The 18,541-nt window shown below is 34.8% G+C and overlaps 2 protein-coding genes across 3 annotated transcripts; one reads left to right on the top strand and one right to left on the bottom strand.

The window, feature by feature from the left end:
* The first annotated feature begins 125 nt into the window (after positions 1-125).
* Positions 126-13,101, top strand: LOC111707015 (tektin-3). 2 transcript variants are annotated; one of them, XM_023479988.1, is made up of 17 exons: positions 126-1,363; positions 2,977-3,097; positions 4,073-4,210; positions 4,586-4,651; positions 4,709-4,799; positions 5,807-5,917; positions 6,375-6,451; positions 6,682-6,706; positions 6,874-6,960; positions 7,088-7,295; positions 8,248-8,360; positions 10,759-10,818; positions 11,046-11,102; positions 11,206-11,264; positions 11,481-11,586; positions 11,905-12,039; positions 12,752-13,101. In XM_023479988.1, exons 2-17 carry the CDS (start codon positions 3,006-3,008, stop codon positions 12,881-12,883), a joined length of 1,557 nt encoding a protein of 518 aa, XP_023335756.1. In that variant the 5' UTR covers positions 126-1,363; positions 2,977-3,005; the 3' UTR covers positions 12,884-13,101. The 2 variants fall into 2 exon arrangements, with proteins under 2 accessions (XP_023335756.1, XP_023335757.1); XM_023479989.1 differs by lacking the exon at positions 126-1,363 and having other exon boundaries at positions 2,547-3,097.
* Positions 13,102-14,360: 1,259 nt separating this feature from the next.
* LOC111707014 (uncharacterized) lies at positions 14,361-18,316 on the bottom strand. Its single transcript, XM_023479986.1, has 3 exons — positions 16,152-18,316; positions 15,066-15,923; positions 14,361-14,816 (listed from the first exon to the last, which is right to left on the bottom strand). The coding sequence occupies exons 1-3, from the start codon at positions 18,202-18,204 to the stop codon at positions 14,632-14,634; spliced, it is 3,096 nt and encodes a 1,031-aa protein (XP_023335754.1). The 5' UTR covers positions 18,205-18,316; the 3' UTR covers positions 14,361-14,631.
* Between the last annotated feature and the right edge of the window lie 225 nt (positions 18,317-18,541).

Here is an 18,541-nt window from a genome sequence, read left to right as displayed (position 1 = left end):
CCAATGAATTTGTATTGTGTTTCATGGTGAGAATAGACAAAATGAATATATTCTGATAATTTTTTCATTTACAAACATTTTATAAATTGTAGTATGCATTGATTTATAATGATTTAAATTTTTAATTACTTTTCCCGTTCATATATTAATTCTCGAATGGATCCTGTAAATCAACAATATATTTGGAATGTCGTCTTTGTGAAAGCCAACTAATTCATGGGGAAAAGAAACATATACTTTATAGCTTTTTTACACAAAATTAAAACGGATTCAAGATAATCTAGATATAAAAATAAATTATAACAATCATTAATCAAAGATGTAGGGGTGCCACAAGCCCGCCCAAGTATTGGTTTGGACTCTGAATTGTTTATAGAATACACATTTTAAGAGTTTTCACGGAAATTCCCAGTTTTCCGTCATATTTTATAACTTCAACACAACATTAAAATGACTTGGAGACTTCTGTCAAAACAAAATTACTCAATTCGAGCCGGGACTTTAACTTATCATCGAGTTGGTCATACAGTGAGACCCGTAAATGTCTGGAATAGAAAGACGACATTTGATCAATCTTATGTGAACTTAATGTTAATATTAAGAAAATAGTTTTACCAATAGCTTGAAATTCAAGTCTACACTTCACAATTGCGGTGTTTCATGTTCATTGGACTTTTTGAAATCACAAGTTAAATCTGAAGGTTGTCTTCCTATTCCACAGTTTTATGGGTCTCACTGTACTTTTTGGATCATTCAGCCAGGTCAATAAAGGAACTGAACACTCAACACAAACTCTAGTATTCAAATTCTGATATCTTTCTGTAGAGAGAGCGCCTGAAGAGAAAATGTTATTTTTAAGAATTGCTATAACGAATGCTTATACTATTTCTAGCTTAAGGTTTAAAAGTTAAACTAAAGGAATCAACGAGTTTTTTGGTTTATAAAGAGGAGGTCATCCGTATTGGTATGCTTTACATGCTCAAGAGCTCACATTAGTACTTCGCATTTGGACCATATATATGTACCCCACCCACTTTTCTGCCACAGCCTCTTGTACTACCCCCCTACTTCTGGATCTCCGCCCCTACTTCTAGATCTCCGCCCCTACTTCTAGATCTCCGCCCCTACTTCTAGTACTACCCCCCTACTTCTGGATCTCCACCCCTACTTCTAGTTCTCCGCCCATCTTCTTCTTGGTTATTGTTTAAGCTAGGAAGGGGAAACTAGAGAAGTTAGTTTCAGGGAATATCTAGGCCTGGTAGGAACCAGCTCTTCAATCCTCTCTAAACACTGAATATCTAGGCCTGGTAGGAACCAGCTCTTCAATCCTCTCGAAACACTAAATAGTGCTGGAGACAAGAAGGTACTTGTATACTATGGAACTGTCAGAGTTATTTATAAACCTGGTTGAGACTTCAGACACTATTGAACATGTCTTATTTCCTAATGATTCCTAATACTTGTAAACCTTTTTTGGGAGGTTAATATATAATGCAGATTGCAGAAAACCTAACAATATTTTTAAGATTGCGGTTGTCACCATTGTTTAGTTAACCATGGCTGTCCAGTTAAAAACTTAAAACTAAGAATACGACTATCTATATGCCCTATAATTTCATTTATTTTGATCTTTATGACTATTTTATATGATGACTTATTTTAAAAATAACAAAACGTGATTTAATATTGTATTCAAGTAAAGGATTGGTTCGATCTATATCTAAATACTTTAATTATTCAATGTAAGTTAAACTATGAAAAAAATTCTCCAACTCTTTTTATTAATTTTTAACTTTCTCACTAAACTAAAAAAAAACCTGAAACGGGATTTATTAAAAGTTTTGATAAAGAAATATAATGATGATTATTTTATAGAAAAACTTTGGAGACTTGTAGAAATATTTTCTTCATTATCAATCAAACATAATTTGTTTGTTCTGGGCAAACATCTCCAAAATAATACCTATAGTTGGTGAAATATCCCTATATTTTTGAATTCCTGTATTCCTTTATCCCTGTATCCTGTATCCTTCTATCCATGTATTTATGTTTCCTGGTATCTTGGATACTTATCTCCCTGGTTGTCTGTATCCCTGTATCTCTGTGTCAATATAACGTTGTATCTCTATATCCCTGCTTCTCTGTATCTTTATATCCCTGTATCTGTGTATCTTTATATTCCTGTACCTCTGTATATCTAGTATCTCTGTATCTCTGTATTCCGGTATCTCTGTGTCCCTGTATCCCTGTATCCCCATATCTCTGTATCCCTGTATCTCTGTTTCTCAATATCTCTGTATCCCTGTATATCTATATCTCTGTATCTCTGTATCCCTGTATCTGTGTATCTGTGTATAATGTATATGTGTATCTCTGTATCTCCGTATCTCTTTTTTCTTGTATCCCTGTATCTGTGTATCTCTGCATCTGTGTATCTCTGTTTCTCTGTATCTCTGTATATCAATATCTCTGTATCCCTGTATCTATGTATCTGTGTATATGTGTATCTCTATATCTCCGTATCTCTGTATCTCTGTATTCTTGTATCCCTGTATCCCTGTATCTCTAAATCTCTGTATCTCTGTATCCCTGTATCCCTATATCTATGCTTGTAATGGTTTCCCAGGTCGTATTGCCTGGATTGATCAATTGTTGAGGGGAAGGTTTGAATATCAGGGTACAGGGGAATACTGCAGGGAACAAGTAATATCAGTGTACCAGGAAGTTTAGACCTGATAACCAGTAATATCAGTGTACCAGGGAGTTTAGACCTGATAACCAGGAATATCAGTGTACCGGGGAGTTTAGACCTGATAACCAGGAATTATGAGAATTTTTTAATTAAACTTTGTAAAAACTTTTAGTTCGAAAATCTTAATGAGAGCTTATTATTTAATGAAAACTATCAAACCACAAAACTTTTTTTTACCCAATTGTTTGAAAAAAAGATATTTAACCACTGGGAAACCATTTCAGATTTAAGAGAGCTGGTTTCCAACTGACAGATGAAAATGGGAGGACAGGTTCATGGACCAAACCTAGGCTCTGTACCTAGACTAGGATACAGGAGAACAGATGAACCAAACCAGGATCCAGGGTTGGATATTAACTGTATTTGATGGTCCAAAAGTGGGTTTTAAACGATGATGAGTTAAGAATGTCTTCTTAAATGTTTGTTTCGTAGATTTAGAAATTTGAGAAAAATAAAGAATCAACAACACCAGGGAAACTAGGAAATCTACAAATTTACTTTTAATCAATCCCCATCTAATCTATATATAAATTTGGCTTGTCTGTCTGTCTGTTTGTCTGTTTGTTTGTTTGTTTGTTTGTATCCAATAAACGTCAAAACGGCTGAACCGATTGGGCCCAATTTTTTTGTGGGACATCTAGGGACCCCAGGGAAGGTTTATGAAAAAATAAAATTTCAAATATTTGTCTCTATCAAAATTCGATCGTCATTAAATTTTTAAAAATTTTGAAAAACCACGAAATTTTTGTAAAAATCCGCGAATTATTTTTGTTTTGTTTTACGATGTACACAAAGAGAACATGTTCACAACTAATTTAGAAGATGGGCGCGAAGCGCCCTCTACGGCTAGAAAGAAGGGCGCGAAGCGCCTTGAATTTCTAGTTATATTAAATGAAAAAGGGAGATAAAGGTCATAAAATAGACATCACTTTTTTTGTATGCAATGTGAACTATATTTGTATAAAAAAATGTATTAAAGGATGGTCAAATTAAATTTTATGATTTTTAGAATTTTTAAATAAAGAAACTACTTCTTTACCAAAAACTATAATTTTCTAATACTTTTATCTTTGTAACCTGATTAGATTATTTTTTATTGTAGAATTCTTATTTTGAAATATCTAAGGTCTACGACGCTGGGCTGCAAATATATAGGAATAAGAAAATTTGAGTTTGTGGCAAAGACTCAACTCCTTTGTTCGTCCCTTAACACATGATCGGTTTGTAACGTTCAAATTTAGGATTTTTATTACGAAGATTTGGAATTATACTCTTAGCACAAAAATTCGTGAAAACAAACAATAATAAAGATCTTGTTAGGGTTGAACCCAACGGATCAGAAGAAGGATTGATAATAGAGGAAAAGCAGAGTAAGGAAGGAAGATGTTCTACTCCAACAGGAACTAGGAGAAGTACAGCAGTTCCAGCCTGGAGTGCTGGAAGACGATCTGCTCGCAGGTTCAGATTAGATTGTAAACAAAGTGATGTTTACAAGTTTGTGCGTTTTGTTAATTTATTTAGAAAATCAAAATCCGTGTGAAATAAAAAATCTATTTAAATATCTATATTTTCCGACCAAATAGAGGCAAAAAAATGTGTTTTTGTATAGTAACAAATAGCTATAAAGCAGGTGGGCTGTTGTTCACGGATAAAGCACTTAATTGCTTTAAAGCAAAAAATGATATTGTGGATGGTAAGTTCAGGCATGGAAGATTATCGTTTCATACAAAATAAAATCTTGAAAAAATTAGTGTATGGAATAATGAAAATACAAAAATGTTTAACTATGCCTTAATTAGTAAAACAGATTATTTTGAAAAGATCTATCTCTAGAAACAACAAGACTGTTGCTATCTCGCAGGAGGAGTGGAGACGGTTAAATGATGAGAAATGTAAAAGGTAAAAAAATCCCAAACTTTGACTAATTCCATTTTCTGAAACCTTGTCTATTCCTAGAGCTGATATATCTCGACATAAGTCCTTCAAGAGCAGAGCTGAAGCTATTAAACTCCGGAGTAAGGAGGAAGCAGAAACAGTCTGTATCCAGGTATATATTCCTCTTTGTCATTCATTTCACAGGACAAGTGTTTAATATAATGTAAAAGTAGTATCTATAATCCCGATCTTGATTACCAGACATTCATAAGTAAACAGTGTATAAATCAAAGAAGATTATATAAATGCACAATGGAGAACATAATTGTATATAAGTCCAACCAGGCTTTAATTGATAGAGTATGAGTTTCATTTACAGGGTTACCTACAAAGGATAAAACTTTATTGCAGACCTAAAACTCTTTAAGTATGAAGACACAATAAATGAATTTGGTCTTGTATAGTCTTTTACAGGTATGTTAAATGAAATGATGAAATGTCTAAGAAAGTAAAGATTGGAAAGCTGCAGATAACCATAACTGTAAAAGAAGGAAGAAAAATTTCGTACAGTCGTCTCTGAAGTCTCAACCTCTGTGGGTAACCCTGTATTAAATGTAAAACTAAAAGGAAACGAAAACATACACTGCATGGAACTCATTCTCAAATAATATTTGTTACAACTTACAAAGTTTTCACAGTAAACATTCACAAATATCTATAAATACTTTGCTTGTCTGGGTGTTTGTATGTTTGTATCCAATAAACGTCAAAACGGCCGGCTGAACCGATCGGTCTTAAATTTTGTGTGGGACCTCAAATGACCCCAAGGAAGGTTTATGGATGCTCAAAATGACAAAAAGAGAAGATGCTCACAGCCGCAATTAAAAGTTGAAATAGAAGATGGGTGCAAAGCGCCCAAAAAGCATGTAATTAAAAAAAGACAAAGACTTACCCTAGTTCTGATAAGGTTGTTAGTGTATTAATCAGGGACCAGGGTTACGTTACGCAAAAATCGAGGAGATTTGTCAATTACTTCTTAAAGATTAAAGCAAAGCATGTCTAGGGCTACAAAAAGTATAAGTTAATGAGTAAAGTAAAATCAAAGGTCAAATGCGTGGCGACATTGTAAAGTCGACCCAGGTCATAGCAGTCTGGATCTAAATGATCTCTGCACTCTAGGAGAAGGCTGAACATAGATTGAAAGAAAGGTTGGAGGAGACGATCTTCTGGTCGGAGGAGGTGGAGAACGAAGTTATCGCCTGGGAGGAGGAGAAGTTGAAACTCTCCGAGGTTAGGAAGATCTCCAATTAGTTTTAAATATGGAAATAAATTTTTTTTTCTAATATGACCAGAATTTTTTTCTCTGAAGCTAGAGTTTTTGCCTCAAACTTAAATTTTCGAATTCCAATATATTAGCGACCTGATGTTGTAAACATTTGATCAGTTGTTGAGCTAACAGAATTCATAGTTTGAAATATCAAAGGTCCACGACATTTGGTTGGGACAATATAAAGATTATAAAATCAGAGTTTGTTGCAAAAACTCAATTCCTTTGTTAGTTGCGCAAAAAAGATAATAACGCTTAACCAAGTTAATCTTCTATTTTTATCACAAAATCATTAGTTACTAAACCAGTTGCATGACAAATAGAAATTAACCTATTAATAACTTGTACTTTGTAATTTATAGTTATAGACCAAAAGCTTACAAAGTCTACAGACTAGAAAAAGAAGATATAAATTCATAGATTCGTTCCAATCTCGAGCATGCGCACAGTCAAACTTGTCGACCGGCCCGCCTAGCTGACAAATGCATTAGAAACAGGAACAAAAAATAAAAATATAATCACTTTCCAAACTGGAAATATTCATTTTAAAGTTTTAGAATTCTAAAGATCGAGATTAAAATTGACAATTAAAAGTTCTTTAAAATAGTGACTTGTTTTCAAATTTTGTTTGAGGTGCAGGATTTATAAATAAAATTTGAATATTATATTAATTAATGTTAAAAAACAATCCAATCTATCGATATAAGCTTAATATTTTTTGTCCCAGGGAGAACAGGATAGGTGCGGATCAGGTGAGAACATAAAGTCATTTTTATCTAATGGTTTTCATTCCTAGCATTTATAACTTTTGTAGTTTTAGTATAACTCATTTGCTCCTTATTCTGACCCATATTATTTTTAACCAAAGCAATGTAAGAAAGTTTAATATTCGTCCTATCTAAATCTAAACCTGATCCAGGTACTAGATGAGGTAGAGCAGAAACTAATCCTGGAAATAGAAAATATCCGGCTGTGGCAGATCAGAATAAAAATAGCACTAGATCAGGTCAGTCTGGTTTTATTTAATCAAAAAATAAGAAAAAGGACGCTACATACAGTCGGTTGTATTGTAGCTCCCCCATGTCCAACCCGCTATTCGATAGTCCCTGTGTTTAAATAGAAATATTCTGCAGGTTGAGTTCCAAGAAACATCAAACCAGGCTCTAGTTAGATCCCTCTATAGAGATCTCAACGTCAAAACTAGAGCAGCTGACATAGATTCCAGTTGTTCCAGGCTAAACAACAAGAGTAACAAACTAACCCTCCATACAGGAGCTGATGTAGTTTCTATCCCTGCATCCTGGCAGACACAAACCCAATCAAAGATTGCAGAATCAAGAAGTAAGTTTGTCTTTAAATAACATAGGATTTCCACAAAGTGTAAGTGAAGAGCCTTCATTTGCAGAGTTTCATCTCCGATTCACAACGGTACTTTTAAAATCTAATTTATCATTGATGATCAGACAACGGGTACCATTGTAAATTGGAACCGCCACACTGTAAGAACAGGGTCACTTGAAATTACGTTTTAGTCACTTTTAAATCATTCTAACGTGGAAATCATAAAAAATTGTATTTTGTATTCTGAGTCAAGACGGATCCCATAAAGGCTGATATTTGTTCCGATTAAAAAAGATTTTTAAAGAGATGTTTTTGTCCCCAGGACATGATCGGGTTGTTACGATCGCATCTCGGAATTTTTCTATTACGAAAGTTTGGTGTTGTAGGAGTTTTGTATTGATCTGCACGGGGTTGTAATCTGGCAGCACGCTTCATTTATTCTGAGAAGAGGGTTGACAAGATTCCAGCTTCCTGAGGGCTTCTTAGGCCTGAGAATAGTTACAGTGCAGGAATTCTTCTGATATACTGGAATGAGGCCAGGGTGCCATACAGATGGGAAACATCACAATCATTGCTCCCAATCATTTGTAAGCACGGATTGGATACCTCCAGGTACCTATAGCTGGCAACCATAGACTCTCTCTGCTTGTCCACCATTCCTCTCTTCATCATCATTCACTTGTATCAATCCACTTAAAGCTTCTTTCTTGTTGAGTAGAAAGCACGCACCCTTTCGCTGCGAGAGATGTTGACAGCCGCCCATCACACTTTTTTTCGATTCCATCAGAGCCTGATCCAATCAGGGTTCATGTCATTTTTTTGGTGTGATCTAACGGGAACTGGTGTCACACACAAGCCTCCCCACCCCACTGAAAAGATAATAAACAATAAAACAAATATACAATCTCTTTATGACTGAAACCAGATTAGTATTTGATCCTGTATTTTCTAGAACGACGAGAATGGTCCCAGCAGCTGAGATCTGATATAGAAACTTTGGTTAGGTCTGCCTGCACAGATCTTATTAATCATTGGAAGAAAACTAATTCAGCATTTAAGGATAATGTAAGTAAAACCCCCATAGGTTTAAAGTCGTATTTAATGAAATATCGATCACTAGTTTAACTAGGTAAAGATAGTTGAACTAGTTCTCTAGTGTGAACTCAGCCTCAAGATATATCTATGAAACCTGGGTTTAAAATCTATGAATGCGAACTGGTTCAAGCTGAAAAATTGGCGTGAAAATTCTGCGATTATGAAACTACACTCCAGAACTTGAAAATATCAACGTTTTGTTCCCAATTCCATGAGATTGTGCAGTTTAACTAGTTCTCTAATTTATAAACTTTCATATCAATTGCCGACAATTCAGATTCTTAAAAAAAAGTTTTTCTTTTTATCGACGGATATAAAATAAAAGATTTGTTGTAATCAGGATTCCAAATTGTTTCAGCAACCCTGCTGTATCATATATAATAGTAATACTTTGATACATTTTTTTGTATCTTTTCAGTTTTTTAAAAATCTTTTAGACGTCTAAAGTTTATTATCTAAATTTTCAGTTTTCATTCAGGGGTTAGCATATATAACAATTCAGTGTTGGTTACTGGAATGTTGATGCAATACAATTTTGGCACCTAATAATTCAAAGTTATATACAACGACCATTTTTTATTATCTAGCAGTTCAGTACCGAATACTGTATTGAGATATATGTCAGCCTCTGTACTATATCTAGCAGTTCAGTACCGGATACTGTATTGAAATATATGTCAGCCTCTGTATTATATTTAGCAGTTCAGTACCGAATACTGTATTGAGATATATGTCAGCCTCTGTATTATATCTAGCAGTTCAGTACCGAATACTGTATTGAGATATATGTCAGCCTCTGTATTATATCTAGCAGTTCAGTACCGGATACTGTATTGAAATATATGTCAGCCTCTGTATTATATCTAGCATTTCAGCACCGAATACTGTATTGAAATATATGTCAGCCTCTGTATTATATCTAGCAGTTCAGTACCGGATATTGTATTGAAATTTATGTCAGCCTCTGTATTATATCTAGCATTTCAGCACCGAATACTGTATTGAAATATATGTCAGCCTCTGTATTATATCTAGCAGTTCAGTACCGGATATTGTATTGAAATATATGTCAGCCTCTGTATTATATCTAGCAGTTCAGTACCGGATATTGTATTGAAATTTATGTCAGCCTCTGTATTATATCTAGCAGTTCAATACCGAATACTGTATTGAAAAGATCTCAGCCTCGATCTGTTAAGCGCGCAAAGTTCATTTCTAACCTTCAGTCTTTAGGACAAGAATTTTACTTTGCCGACCCTTTAACCGTAGTCAAACTGTACAATATTTATGCTTGTGATTTCTACGGATCCCAATTATGGGACCTTTCACGGTAGCATTATACAATGAAATCCTTAATAACGAATACATCGAAAGAATTCATCAAATGTCGTATTCTTCACTTTCTGATAATGGAATGTTGCAGATATTTAGTTTTTTTTAATTAAATGATTATATGGAACTCTTTAAAACTGTTCCCGCATATTCATGGCTATTTACTTATTTTTGCAAATACTGAAATTTACGTAAAATAGTATAACTCATTGAAAAATTGTCAAGACGACATTTGATAAATTCTTCCGATGTATTCGTTATTAAGGGTTTCACTGTAGCATTAATGGAATATTTCCATTCGTATTTTATTTGATGTTCCCCGAGATACTCATAATTTCTAGATGCTTGCACAAAAAAACTTTATTAGCGTTCAGATTTGTTGCCTTTTCTGAAAGAATGAACAGTACAAATAAGTCAAGCGTTCGTTTACTTTATAGTTTGTTTAAAAATGATTAACAAACAGTTTTATGTAAAAATCTGAGTACAATTGCAGATGATTGTAATGTGTTAGTGCAACAATTCGTCCAAAAATGTTGTCATACAAAATTTAACGTTTTCAAAGTTACCTGATGATCAGAATTGGAAAATACCTTTCATTTATGAACTGCTAGATATAAGATCAAACAATTTCTCTTTTAACGATCTTAACTATCATGAATTTAATGATATAATTTGTTTTGTTTTGTACTGAGTAACAAGTGATATTCTATATTTACTTATGTTCCTCGTTTAAATAATGTCTTTGTCTAAATTTATCGTACCATATTTTGTGTGCAAAATAAACTTTGACAATAATAATAGCACCATTTCAGTAACTGTATTGATATATATGCTGACCACGGTACGTAAATATGTTCATGAATGTCTTATATATATATTTTTAATCCCGTTTCACTTTGAGTTTCTGCGCGTGTAGGGTTTTCTTTCCCCCCGGTTTAACACAGGAGATGTTTCAATATTTTAAGTCCATGATGAAACTTATGTTAAAGATGTTTTTCCATTTTTTCCCAATTTATTTATTTTCTTTGTATTTCAGATCGAGAACTTGAAGCACTCAATTCAGAAGATTGTAGAGCGACTGGATGCTATTGTTTTGGTAAAAAAATCATTGTTTTTGGTTGAAAACTTTATCATTTATTTGATTCATTTTAGCTAATTCTCAAATAATACATACATCTTTGCAACCAGATGCTGTTCACCTTTGATACAACTTTTAATAATCAATTAGTCTAAGTTTGAAATTACGAGGTTGCAAAGATATGAAGGATTCAAAGATTATAATTTGTGGCAAGTGTTCAGTTTCTTTATATTTCTATCTATCAGGAAATCCAGGAGCAAGGGAGGGAGATTGATCAACTAAAATCTGCTCTATCATCTAAGGAAAACTCAGCCTTAAATTTATTATTTTGTTAACAATTCAGTTTTATAGAAAACATCGTTTCAATTTCTTCGGTTCTTGAGTCAGGTTGGGTTTGAATATCAGGGTGCTCCTCTAAAGTTGGCACAAACCCGGCTTAACATGAGAACTCAAAGAACCATCAGGTTAAATTATATATAATTCTTTATTCTGTTGCGAAAGTGAGGATTTTCCTTAATATTCTTTCAACCCTCGACAACTTGATTTGCAATTTAACGTCTGTGCGTTAATTTATGTATGAAACATCAAAGTTTTACATAATCATCAGGTTAAACAGGTTTTGAGAGTAGAAAATAATCACAAATAGGAATTAAGAGGAAATAAAATATGATATTTTGCAGAGGTCGATCTGGTTGGGAGGGTGTAGATGATCCCCAATCTACGCTGGTCGGAGAGGTCACTAAGATCCTCGATAATATTCAACTATTAAACAACCAGCTTAGGAAGGTAAATAATATCAATAGAATTAGTAATTACTAATAACAACTTGATTGAAATCCATCAATGAAAACAGGAAAACAGTTTATTATTATCGTTTCAAAATGAACGAAAATTATACGGATAGATTAAAAACAAAAAGCTTAAATTTTAGTATTTTGTATTTAGCATGTTACATTTAATATTTTTAAAAGCCACTGGAAAAAAAAGAAAATATCTTTTCCAAGTCTGATCCTCCCCATTGGTCCATGATCGATTTCTGATAGATTTACGATTGATCCATAATCGATCTATGATTAAACAATGATTAATATATGAAATGTGTAGGCTGAGAGTTCCCTGAAGGAGTTAACCAGCCAGAAGATCAAACTAGAATATGATCTACACGTGAAGCAAACTAGTCTAGGAATAGATCAGGAGAAGTGTATTCAAACCAGGACCAAGTATCCAATCAAACTCAAGGAATGAAATCATGTTTAAAATATTAATCTGGTGCCCCCCCCCCTCTACACACCTTTCCAGGAGAACGTATTCAACTGAAGTTAATGTTAAGCTATCCAATTTGATTTATGTGAAGGAGTTCGACACATTATCGACCCTTTCAAGCCACTATTAGGGTTCGCCCTACCATATGATAGTATATGCTTTGCAGACGAGTACTCCATTTGTATATGTAATATTCAGAAAAGGTTATTTTATACGCGGTATTTGTACATCAGACAAATATTTCTTATTCAAATGGAGTACCCGTCTGCAAAGCAAGTATAATCATAGGGTAGGGCGAACCGCGTCAGTTATATCTCCCTTCTATTCCTTCCTCCCTAGGATGAACAGGATGTCAGGGTTGTATGTTTTCTTTAAAAATCACCCCTCCCCCTCTTAAGTAAATCAATTTTTCCCCTGAAGTTTGGTATGTTTGCGCTGCTGGATATATATTTGAACATACAGACAATGTGTAAACTCTTATATTGTGAATATCGAAATCAATGCTTGGATCTTCAGATTAATTTAATCTTCATTTGATAACCGCAGTGCACGTGTACCTGTAGTGTGCCCACAATGGATATCGAGATCAAACATGTTCACATAATAGATTCCAGCTCTGTTCTTTTTCATCCATGACCCTATGTCCTTTATTCATGCAAGATAATATAATTTCATGTTACCGGAACAGGGATCATGGCAGAAGATTCTAGAGAACATTGAGAAGGAGAAAAAGGAAGGAATTGACCAGGAAAAGCGGAGACGGAAGAATAGTGATTCTTCTGAGGAAAAGCTGGATTCTATGGAGAATAATGTCAAATAGTTTCATATTTTGAACAGAAATGTTCAGTGTTCAGAACTCACAACACGATTCTGACTAAAATACACGTATAATAACAAATTCATGTATTATTTTGTATTGCCTTCATATTAAAGTTCATTGGATGTAAATAATAAAAATAATAATAATAATGATAATAATAATAACAACTGTACAATATTAATGATGATACAATATAAAGTTTACATTTAGCAAAGAGAGGCGAAACAAATTTTCTTAAGAAAAATTATTGATGAAATATTTTACAAGTTAATTTTTTATAATTCGTATAAATGGGGAGACAAAAAGTTACGTCGAGCAGTTTGAACAGTTGATAAAGGGTTACGTATTAAACTAAACTAAACTGTAAATGAAAATATTAGGAAGTTAGTTAAATTAATGGCTACGTACTGTGTACAAGGGCTCACAAGATAAAGAAATAAAAATTTCTGAGTGCGGTACATACACCTTTAACGACCAAAGTGGTAGATTTAACATTAATTGTATACTAAGTACAAGTAAATGGTGGTTTAAAGGTATTTCAATATGTACATAGCTGCTTAAAAGAAATAATTATTAACGGAACAGTATTGTAGGCACATGATAGTCTATGTAAAATATGGAAACTGTACAAAATAAAACCGGTTTGAAGTACATAACATTACAATATCAATGGTAGTAAACATTGAACAAAGTGACCAAGAATCTGTTAGTTACAATAAAGAATTAAATTTTATACAACGGGAATATGTACATAGTACAGCTACAAATATTCATAGTGCAACAGTTAAACCAAATTTATACCTCAACTCCAAATATTAGGTTTAATTAATGTATGAACAGTGTGACCCATTAAACTTTGGAATAGGAAAACGATCTTATGTGTAATTGAGGTTGTTTAAAAACAATTTTACAATAGCTAGAAAATCAAAAACATATCCTGTGTTTCATGTTTAATTAACTATTCAAATCATAACTCAGAGTCTAGTGTCTTCCTATTCCATAGTTTATACAACTAATCAATGTATGCAGAAACTAGTGAAACAAGATTATATAGAAAGAGGCAAGAGATTTTATTTGTTTTTATCTTATTTTTTGTTTGTAATATCGGCTAATCATTAAAGTGGAGCAAAGTACTATTCTCAGGTTGGGGGAAATTGGGAACCTTTTTTATAAAATTGATCTGAAATTTAATGATTGATGTGATTCTTTCACAATAAAAGCATTAAAATGGTTCACATCCGACACCTACTTGACGAGTAAGAATTACATATTACCCCTCGAATAATTAAAAAATTACTGATTTTCTGATTTTTTTAAAAGACGTTTGCATTAAAAATAATAAATATTCTGCTTAAAAATTTTTGAATTATATGAAAGGAAAGTACGATCTCGGTTGGGAAAGGATAATTTGCCATGTGAATAATTCTAATGCTTATTTTTATTTAAGAGTAGCTTGAAATAACGTTTTAGTCTCTACATTTCCGCGTGAAAGATCGGGGACTATCCACCTGATTTTTGCGACGATCCCTTCAATTTAAAGAATCACAATGAGAATGTCAGATTAGATAAATCATCTCTACCGTATAAATCTACTAATCATTTTAAATAGAGAAACGGCAATTGAAACAGGATTTTCAGACAGAAAAAACCACGGATATTTTTATAATTTTAGCGCAAACCCCAAAACCCCAAGATATAAAAATGTTAAATAAGACTGAAAGGATAAAAGCACCGAAAAAAAATACAGATTATGCTAGTTCAGTCTTCTGTTCAATCTGAACTTGATCTATCAGACTCTTGGCTTTTATCAGCTCCTCTTGGATAGGTTCCGAGAGTAGTGAATCAGCAGATAAATCCTTAATCTGAGTAGATATACGAGATATTGAGAGGGTCTCTATACTCTCAGGTAGGTAGCTGTCCTCCATGTAAAGTCCTAAATAGATTATATCAAATATTAAATTCAAATTGTTTATGCGCAATGTGAAAGACATTGGTTTTTTAATCTTTATTTAAATAATTTTGCGGGAAAAAACACCGTCACGGCTTAGAAGCCGAGAACGTTAACTAGACACTTGGATACTGATTTAATTACGAGTTTAATCAAGAATTTTCAAAGATGTTAACCGCCGACTTTTAGTAATAGTCATATTGCGAAAAAAACTGAGATTTACTAAAAACTGACCTGAAACTGGGCCGAAGTCTGACTCTGGTCCACTTGAAACTAGATTAAGACTGGGCAAGGGTCCTAATCTCTCAACCCCATCTCCACAGTAATCATCCTCAATAAAACCGTCACCGTTCTCCGAGTGAGATATCCCATTGAAGAACGGTATTGGGGCAGCTGTAGGGTCTTGATCAGTGTTTACATCATCCGACTTATGTGGGACAGTTTCTAGGTTGGGTATTGAGTCATCATCCCAATCATCATTAGAGCTCTCTAGATCTACATCCTCCCCATCCAACTTAGTCTTAGGAGATAGGACGGCCGAGGGGGCTGTATAGGTTTCAAAAGGATCAGGTACCGATTCTACAACTTCTTCCTCTGTAGAGATTGAGGTTGATTCTTCCTCAAGTAGAGGATTCTGGATTTCTTCATATGATGGAGAAGTTACACTTTTCGTTGGAACCTTCAAGTTCAAATGCTTAGAGAGTACTTTAGTCCAGTTTTCAACCATAAGGTCAAATCCAACTTGCGTCAGGTGATATCCATCAGACTGCATGAGGTTCTTCTTCTTTTCTTCGTCCTGATCCCAGACTAGCACTGGGTCGGAGTTGATCAAGGTTACACGAGAGTTCTCATACAACCTTGAGGTTATCTGTACATTGATCACTTTCCTCACATTGTTCGGGTTGGACATTCCGGACCTCTCCTGGAAATCACATCGGGGCAGAAGCATTGATATGAGAACACAGATATGAGAGGAAACACTGAGAATTTTGTCCTCGATCAAGTCGCAAAACTTGTTTGCCACTTCGTCTGCTTCCTTCGCCTTCTCTTGATCGCTATTCCGGCGCAGAGCAATATTTCGAGCATCATTACCTAAATAACAAAATCTCAAATGATTGAAAATTACTAATTTTCTGATTCAGAAACAAACCTTGAAATAATAACAAAATTCATCTCATTATTGTATAAGGCAAATAAACATTGTGAAGAAATTATTATCCCTAACGTTGAGAATTGCAACTCTTAACCCCACAAAATAACATTGAATAAAAGTGCCGCTATATAATCGACTACTTTCTTGGTGAGAAATGAATAATTTACCTAGTCCGTGGATGAGAACCAACCAATCTCTGGACGGATTGACCTCCTGTACTTTCTCTTCAAAGGTTTCCAGCTTCATGGCTGCAACTAGTCGTACGGGTAACTTACACATCTTAGACATTTTCAGAGTATCCAGGTGGTTCATTACATTAGAGGTCCCAAAAACGAGCAGTCCGTTCCCTTTGTTAGCTGGAGGAGGGAGAGGAGCAGAACCTTTCTTCAGTGATCCACTCTGCATCTCAACCATAGAAGGAGGTTTCACGGTACTAGTGTAGTCCTTGTTCTTATTAAACCGCGGTGGTAATCTACTGTTCTGAGAATTCTTATCAGTTAGTCGAGAGCTTAGAGAACTCTCCTCATAGTTTCTATAGGTGCCGTCGGAGAACTGTTTTCTCGGCTCTTGTCCACGATTAAATGCTAAAGGTTTAGGAGGACTCTTCAGAGAAATGAGTAGGTTAGGATCTAGGGGTTTAACTGAATTAGGTGGAGGTCTCACAGGATGAGAAGGAATACGTAACCCTGAATGAATGGCAGGGGGAGGTGTCTGGAATATTGGACCCGGGGCAGGTTCACTGGTAGGAATAAAAGATTGAGCAGATGGATTAAAGTTTGTAGCGTTGTGAGCCTGGTAGGTAGAGAAGTGAGGACCTGTAGGATACGGGTTACTTATGTACTCTGGTTGGGAATAATACTGCTGAGCAGGATGTATCTGAGTAGGGGTATAGAAGGGTTGAGGAGGAGGGGGTTGAAAACTAGCAACAGGAACTGTGTTAACCATCATACTATACTGCTGGGCCATCATCAGGTCCTGAGACAATTGCCATTGATTCATGCTCAGACCAGGATTCCACTCGTTTCCATATGCAACCATCTCCACAGGTTCAGGCTTCCATTCTCTTAGCTGAGCTTCGGGTTGGAACAAGGGTTGAGGAATTGGAGGATTCCCACCGTTGGAATATTGGTTAGGTTTAGGTTTCCTAGTAAACTCCTGCTTATACTTTTCACAGGCCAGACTGTTCTTGTATTCATTAGATTTAACGTAAGCGAGTTTACAGTGAGAACATTGAAATGTTCCTGGGAGATTCGTTCTGTTGCAGGCAGGATCACTACACTGCCAGGCTACCTCACTAACACTAAAATCCTCCTGTGTTGAGTCCCCGGAGAAACTAGGACTTCGCTCACTTCGTTTATCAAACCTTGGAGGAATACTTTTCTCCCTGTAAGGTTCAGGTTCTCTGGTGGGTTTAAAGTTTTCAACTGTTCTTGTAATAGTGATCTTTCCACTTTGATCTTCGATTTTTCGAGGAGTTACTAGACCCTTGGGTTCTTCACTAATCCATTTTTCTTTCGGCACATACTTATCATCATCGTCAAATAAACTTTTAATCTTAGTAGGTTTCACATCTTTGGAGATCGCAGTACTGGCTCCAGTCGTTTGTTTTCTCATCACAGTTCTACGATCTTCAACTCTTGAGGATTGAGGAGACGAATGATTTTGAATTCGACCAAACCTGTCCTTTTCCAGTATAACAACTATATCATCTTCTTCCTGCTTCCTTTCTCTTCCCCTCTCTTCATTTCTATTAGAAGTAGAGTTAGACAACCTGTCCTTAACAGATTTACCAGTTGATGGCTTAGATGCTTTAGATCCCGATCCAGTAGTTCGGCCTGTATCCCGACCTTTACGGAATGATTCCTCGATCTCCTCTTCTCTCATCCTATCCGCTAGAAACCTGTATCCAGGGTCAGGTGGAGGCCCCTCAGTGTCTCCAAACCTTCCTCCAGTGCGCCTTGAACTTTCTTTTCTCGTTTCTGGAACTTCTTCAGATGCAGTTCTCTGCTTAGTTTTCAGTCTATCAGGAGGAAAATATGAATCTGATTCATATTTAGATTTAATTACGGACGTAACACTCGATCTATTGATCTCTGCAAGCTGTTTATCTTTATCCACTTCTTTCTTTCTCTCCATAGCCATTGCATTCTTGGCTCTCATAGCTTTTATTTTTTCGTCCAGCTGCCGTTCCTTCTCAGTCTTAGACATATCTTCCGACATTTTAAAGAAGGATAAAAAGTAGTTGTAGTTTTAGTCCTTTCTAAACATAACAGATTGCTTTGAAAATCTTTGTTTGTTTCGCTCACACGATTTCTATTCGATATGCCGCGGGGTTTTCTTTCATTCAGCGGCCTCACATTCGGCATGCGCGGCATTGGAAATTCTTTTGGGGTACATCATTTTGTAGATTTGAAAAAATAAGTATTTTTTTTCATATTAGAGTGAGAAGAATATTTAAATGAAATATTTTTTTTCTGTTGATTAATTTAATTTTTCCATTTTTTGTTATTTAATTTTCTATCGATCAATAGTTGCTAAAAATTGAAGACGAAATTTC

This window comes from Eurytemora carolleeae, unplaced genomic scaffold, assembly GCF_000591075.1.
Source record: "Eurytemora carolleeae unplaced genomic scaffold, Eaff_2.0 scaffold771, whole genome shotgun sequence".
NCBI classification, from domain to species: domain Eukaryota; kingdom Metazoa; phylum Arthropoda; class Copepoda; order Calanoida; family Temoridae; genus Eurytemora; species Eurytemora carolleeae.
This window is presented reverse-complemented; position numbering and strand designations above follow the sequence as displayed.

Coding starts and splice junctions, on each gene's coding strand:
- LOC111707015 (XM_023479988.1), top strand. CDS start 3,006: ATGAAAATGGGAGGACAGGTTCATGGACCAAACCTAGGCTCTGTACCT. Junction 8,361..10,758: donor ATTCAGCATTTAAGGATAAT/GTAAGTAAAACC, acceptor TTTGTATTTCAG/ATCGAGAACTTGAAGCACTC. Junction 11,103..11,205: donor AATCTGCTCTATCATCTAAG/GAAAACTCAGCC, acceptor TTTGAATATCAG/GGTGCTCCTCTAAAGTTGGC.
- LOC111707014 (XM_023479986.1), bottom strand. CDS start 18,204: ATGTCGGAAGATATGTCTAAGACTGAGAAGGAACGGCAGCTGGACGAA. Junction 15,924..16,151: donor GGTTCTCATCCACGGACTAG/GTAAATTATTCA, acceptor TTTGTTATTTAG/GTAATGATGCTCGAAATATT. Junction 14,817..15,065: donor AGACTTCGGCCCAGTTTCAG/GTCAGTTTTTAG, acceptor TAATCTATTTAG/GACTTTACATGGAGGACAGC.